The sequence below is a fragment of the Psittacula echo genome, assembly GCF_963264785.1.
Source record: "Psittacula echo genome assembly, chromosome: 12".
In the NCBI taxonomy this organism is placed as follows: domain Eukaryota; kingdom Metazoa; phylum Chordata; class Aves; order Psittaciformes; family Psittacidae; genus Psittacula; species Psittacula echo.
Window position 1 is genome coordinate 10,032,707 of NC_137747.1, and position 5,702 is coordinate 10,038,408.

At 65.3% G+C, this 5,702-nt stretch overlaps 1 protein-coding gene across 1 annotated transcript; it reads left to right on the forward strand.

Moving 5' to 3' along the window:
* Nucleotides 1-683: 683 nt before the first annotated feature.
* On the forward strand, nucleotides 684-4,789 carry MMP9 (matrix metallopeptidase 9). Its single transcript, XM_080627575.1, has 13 exons — nucleotides 684-848; nucleotides 1,018-1,256; nucleotides 1,384-1,532; nucleotides 1,768-1,896; nucleotides 1,977-2,150; nucleotides 2,227-2,400; nucleotides 2,544-2,717; nucleotides 2,803-2,958; nucleotides 3,044-3,272; nucleotides 3,391-3,530; nucleotides 3,642-3,792; nucleotides 3,896-3,999; nucleotides 4,270-4,789. The coding sequence occupies exons 1-13, from the start codon at nucleotides 705-707 to the stop codon at nucleotides 4,377-4,379; spliced, it is 2,073 nt and encodes a 690-aa protein (XP_080483701.1). The 5' UTR covers nucleotides 684-704; the 3' UTR covers nucleotides 4,380-4,789.
* Nucleotides 4,790-5,702: the final 913 nt, after the last annotated feature.

Below are 5,702 nucleotides of genomic sequence, written 5' to 3' on the forward strand. Positions count from 1 at the left end.
GATGCTCCCAGGCACATGCTGCCCAGTCCCACAGGGCTCTGCCAGGCGGCTGCTGGATTAGAGGCATCTGTGGGGTGATGAGCCACAGGGATTGCCTCTGCAGGGAACACTCTGCCCCACTGGGGTGATGCAGCCACAGCAGGGGACATGGGGATGGGCACTGCTTCCCAGTCAGGCTCTGAGCTCTGTGTACAGCTCCTGGGCAAGTGGCTGCAGGCACAGGGCTCTGGGCAGGGGATCTCCTTCCCCGATGCCCACCCAGGTCCTGGCAGGTCTGGCTCTGGCTACATCAGCCCTCGGCCAGCTGAGCTCAGCATCAGTCAGCCCATGTGGTGACATGGCTGCAAGGTCCTGAGCACCTGGCCAGCCTCTGGCCTCCATAACCTGCTGCTGTCCCCACTGCCACCATGGCCTTGAGCAGGGCAATACTGGCAGCCCCAGGATCGATGTGCTGTGCCCCGTCATCCCTCCCTCGCACCCATCCTCACTCTGCGCGTGGTGCAGAACTGAGCGTGTTTTGTAAACAAGGTGATGAAACAGTTAAAGGCCAGGAACAGAGGAGCCTGAGTGTGCGTTTCGTCACCGTGGGAAGGGAGCGTGAGTCGAGGGGTCTGAGGGTGACTCACTGCCCTCCCCGACCATAAATAGGAACAGGAGCCGGCACCGAGACCGGCACAGCCAGAGCCCTCCTGCCGCCGTGCACCATGGCCCCCACGCTCCTGGCGCCGCTGGCCCTGGGGCTGTTGGCCGTCTCCTGCTGCGCGGCCCCTCTGCAGAGCAAACCGCAGGCGGTGGTCACCTTCCCGGGGGAGCTGCTCAGCGGCTTGTCCGACCTGGAGCTGGCGGAGGTGAGGGGAGCGCGGCGCCGCGGCCCCCTCCCAGCACCCTCGGGACCCCGCAGGGCTCCAGGCAGTGGCGGGTGCTCCTGGGCGGGGGTCGGGCACCCGGCTGCGCGGTGCCTGGGATGCCTGAGCCCCTCCTGCCACGCTCAGCCCCCAGGGCTGCCTTTTCCCCCAGAGCTACCTGCTGCGGTTCGGCTACACCACGGCGGCGGAGGCACGCATGGGCACCAAGCACGTGTCCCTGGCCAAGGCGCTGCGCAAGATGCAGAAGAAGCTGGGCCTGAAGGAGACGGGAGAGCTGGACACCACAACACTGGAGGCCATGAGAGCCCCTCGCTGTGGTGTCCCCGACGTCGGAACCTTCCTCACCTTCGAGGGGGACCTTAAGTGGGACCACATGGACCTGACGTACCGGTGAGTCTGCTCCGGGAGGCGAAGCTTTGTGCCCACAGGGCGATGGTTCCCTCTGCACACGCAAAGCAGGGTCACTCCTGCACCAGGAACCAGGACCTGGCAGCGCTGATCCCCTGCTCCCCCCCAGGGTGATGAATTACTCCCCTGACCTGGATCGTGCAGTGATTGATGACGCCTTCAAGAGGGCATTCAAAGTGTGGAGCGACGTGACCCCTCTCACCTTCACCCAGATATACAGTGGCGAGGCAGACATCATGATCATGTTTGGCAGCCAAGGTGACATTTCCTGGGCAGGCAGGGAGCTGGGAGATGGCTCAGCCATGGGGAAGGGGCCAGTGATGTCCCTGCCCATGGAATCATCACCCCACCTATGTCTGGGATCCCTCTGCCCCCTCATGTGCCAACAGGGCACGTGTGGGCATGTGGGGCATGTATTCAGGGGTCCATGCCCACACCAGGGGCACAGGGGCTCCTTGATTGGAGCCAGATCTGAGGGTGCTTATCCCCACAGAGCATGGGGACGGGTACCCCTTCGATGGCAAGGATGGGCTCTTGGCTCACGCCTTTCCCCCTGGCCGTGGCATCCAGGGCGATGCCCACTTTGATGACGACGAGCTCTGGACGCTGGGAACAGGCTTAGGTAAGGGCAGAGCGTGGTGGTTCGCAGGGGGCTGATGGCACCCGCCCAGCCCCGTCACTGAGCCACCCCTCTCCAAGCAGTGGTGAAGACCCGCCACGGGAACGCCAATGGGGCCGACTGCCACTTTCCCTTCGTCTTCGAGGGCCGCTCCTACTCGCGGTGCATCACAGAGGGGCGCACAGACGGGCTGCCCTGGTGTGCCACCACCGCCAGCTACGACCGTGACAAGAAATACGGCTTCTGCCCCAGCGAACGTGAGTAGCAGCAGCTGCAGCCCCTGCCCAGCCCCGCCAGAGTCCAGCACCATCCTCACCCCTCCTCACCTCACAGTCCTCTACACCAACGGCGGCAACAGCGACGGGGCCCCCTGCGTCTTCCCCTTTGTCTTTGACGGCACTTCCTACAATGCCTGCACCACGGATGGGCGCTCCGACGGCTACCGTTGGTGTGCCACCACCAGCAACTTCGACCAGGACAAGAAATATGGCTTCTGCCCCAACCGAGGTGCGAAGGGACAGGGTGCAGAGGGAGTTGGTCCCCCACTGCGGTGCACAGAATGGGCACCAGAGGGGTCTTGGGGCTGTCCCATGGCCTGGCCGGTGTGGCTGGGGTCTGGGGCCAGCCCCAGTGATGCTGCTACACTGCAGACACGGCAGTGATCGGTGGCAACTCCCAGGGGGACCCGTGTGTGTTCCCCTTCACCTTCCTGGGGCAGTCCTACAGTGCCTGCACCAGCCAGGGCCGGCAGGACGGCAAGCTCTGGTGTGCCACCACCAGCAACTATGACACCGACAAGAAGTGGGGTTTCTGCCCTGACAGAGGTACCGTGCTGGCATGGGGTCATGGTCCCTGGCCGCTGTGTTGTGTCCCACCCCACCAGACACTGAGGCTGGTGCTTTCCCCCAGGTTACAGCATCTTCCTGGTCGCTGCTCATGAGTTTGGGCACTCGCTGGGGCTGGACCACTCCAGTGTGCGTGAGGCCCTGATGTACCCCATGTACAGCTACGTCCAGGACTTCCAGCTGCACCCGGATGATGTCCAAGGCATCCAGTACCTCTATGGTGAGCAGCTGTGGTGCAGTGGGAGTGCTGGGCCCCACAGTGCTGGGCTGGCCCCAGCCTCATTCGCTCCCCTGTGTTGGCTCAGGTCATGGCTCTGGCCCTGAGCCCACTGCCCCTGTGCCCGTGCCCACTGAGGAGCCCCAGCCCCTGCCCACGGAGGCCGGCAGCACCTCCACCACTGAGGAGGAAGAGGAAGAGACACCAGAGCCCACAGCTGAGCCCATTCCTGTGGACCCCAGCCAAGATGCTTGTGTGGAGAAGAACTTCGATGCTATCACAGAGATCAATGGGGAGCTGCATTTCTTCAAGGATGGGTGAGCAGCTGTGCCTGGCATCTCCTGCCCTGGTGTGTGCCGTGGTGATGGAGGGGTGTGGGGGCACACGGGGCTGTGCCAGGCCACGGTTATCAGGATGGCTGACCTTCCCCAACAGGAAATACTGGACCCTCTCATCCTTCTGGGATTCGGGCATCCAGGGCGCCTTCTCCGTTGCGGACACCTGGCCCGGCCTCCCAGCTGTCATCGACGCTGCTTTCCAGGACGTGCTCACCAAGAGAGTCTTCTTCTTCTCCGGTGAGTTCCGCCTCTGCTGCCTTTGCTCCTGGTGCTGCTGGCACTGTGAGGAGCCTAATGCTGTGCCGGCACCTCAGGGCTGGCTGACGCCCATGCTGTCTCCGGCTGTAGGTCGGCAGTTCTGGGTGTTCTCTGGCAAAAGCATGCTGGGCCCCCGGGGCATCGAGAAGCTGGGCATCGGCAAGGAAGCTGGGCGCATCTCGGGAGCCCTGCAGCGGGGCCGTGGCAAAGTGCTGCTCTTCAGCGGGGAGAGCTACTGGAGGTGAGCAGGTCTGATTGTGGCAGTGGTGTCCACTGGCTGCCCCAGAGAGCGGCTGGGACGGGGGCTCCAGGCACCCCTAAGCACAGCTCTGCTCTCCTCACAGGCTGGACGTGAAGGTGCAGAGGGTGGACAAGGGCTACCCCCGTGCCACCGATGACGTCTTCACTGGCGTTCCACTTGATGCACGCAACGTCTTCCTCTACCAGGGTGAGCTGAGACCTCGTGGGTGGGAGGGGGGTGGTCACCCCTGGGCTGCCATGAGCCTCCTGTGGGCAGGGGCTACATCACAGCTCTGGGGAATGGCCCAGGAGCAGGAAGTGCCATCAGTCCAGTGGGTCCCTGTGGTTGGCGTGGCCAGGGCCCAGCAAGGGCTCTGTGCCAGGGTCAGATCCCTGTGCCCATAGCACATGGGTGGCCACTGTGTTGAGTGCTCACAGGCCTGGCCTCCCGCTGACCCTGCTTTCCCTCCTTGCCCAGACAAGTACTACTTCTGCCGCGGCAGCTTCTACTGGAGGATGACACCGCGCTACCAGGTGGACCGGGTGGGCTACGTCAAGTACGATATCCTGCAGTGCCCCCAGCACTGAGGGCCCGATCGGACGCCTGTGGCCGGTGCACTGCTCCCTGCCCACTGCTCCCAACTTGCAGCCTCATCCCTGGGGCATGAGGGACAGCGCAGCCCGTGGGGCAGCCCCAGCTGAGGTGGGGGCTCTGCTGTTGCCCCAGCAGGAGGGGGCCGGGAGTCCTGGGGTTGCCCCTCAGGAGCTGCCCGGCCAGGGGAGCCCCAGCTGGGGAGCAGGACTCTTGTTGTGCCAGCCCTGCCAGTGCCTGCAGGGGTGTTTGCCTGGTGCAAACCACGCACAGATTTCAACGACTTTGTCTTTTCCTGAGCCAGCCGGACTGAGATCCACTGGGAGCTGGCGCTTGAGGATTCGGCCAGGGCAGGGCTGGGGGCCCTGCCTCGCTCCTGCCCGCTCTGCCACCTCTATCTGCCCGTTTTTAATAAAGATAATCCTTTGGACATGGCCTCCAAGTGCTCCATAAGCTGGCTGTGGTGGGGGGAGCTCCCACGATGGTGAGCCCCACAGCATGGTGAAACCTCCAAGGTGCGGGGCCGGGGGCATCGCCCTCCTGGGCTGTGGGATTCCAGCACGCAAGGGGAAGGGGCGCTGGGTGGGCAGGTTGCAGCCAAACCGCCCTTCTGCTGAGGGCTCTGGGATCCCTAAGGGACACTGGGTACCAGCAGGGAGGATGTCCCCGGTCCCAACATCCCCACCACCTGCCCCACACCATTTACAGGGCTGCCCCGTGCCCCTCCACCGTCCAGAGCCACTCCTGCCCCTCTCTCCCCCTAATCCCGCCAGATCCCGGTCTGCCCCTACGTTCCCGGCTCTCCATGTGCGGTGAGTGATGGGCGTTTCTCACAGGCCGGGACGCGGCGTGCGGCCGGACCCCCCACGGCTGCTGCATGGACACCCCCCCCCTCGGAGCCGCCCAGCCCTGGCCAGCCCCGGCCGGACCCAGCGGAGCCCGGGGCCGGTTCATGGCCGGGGTGCCCGGGGCCGTGGCAGGGTGGGGCGGCCGCAGCCCTGGGGCTATAATTAGCTGTAATTAGCGGCCGTGGCTCCGCGCAGGGCGGGGGTAGAGTGCGGTCCCGTCCTGTCCCGCCGAGGTCCAGACCCACAACTCCCCGTGCACGGCGGCTGCGGGCGGCTCGCTGCCCGTCCCGTCGAGCTGGGCCGAGCCGAGCCGGGCTGAGCTTTGCTGAGCTGTGCCGATCCGTGTCAGCCCCGCAGCCGCGGGGCGGCGCGGCGGGCGGTGCCTCGGGCACTAGGACCCCGGTCAGCGCCCGCGGGGGCCGCGCTCGGCGGCCGCCGGGGCCCGGAGCCACTTGTGGAGGCGGCGGGGCC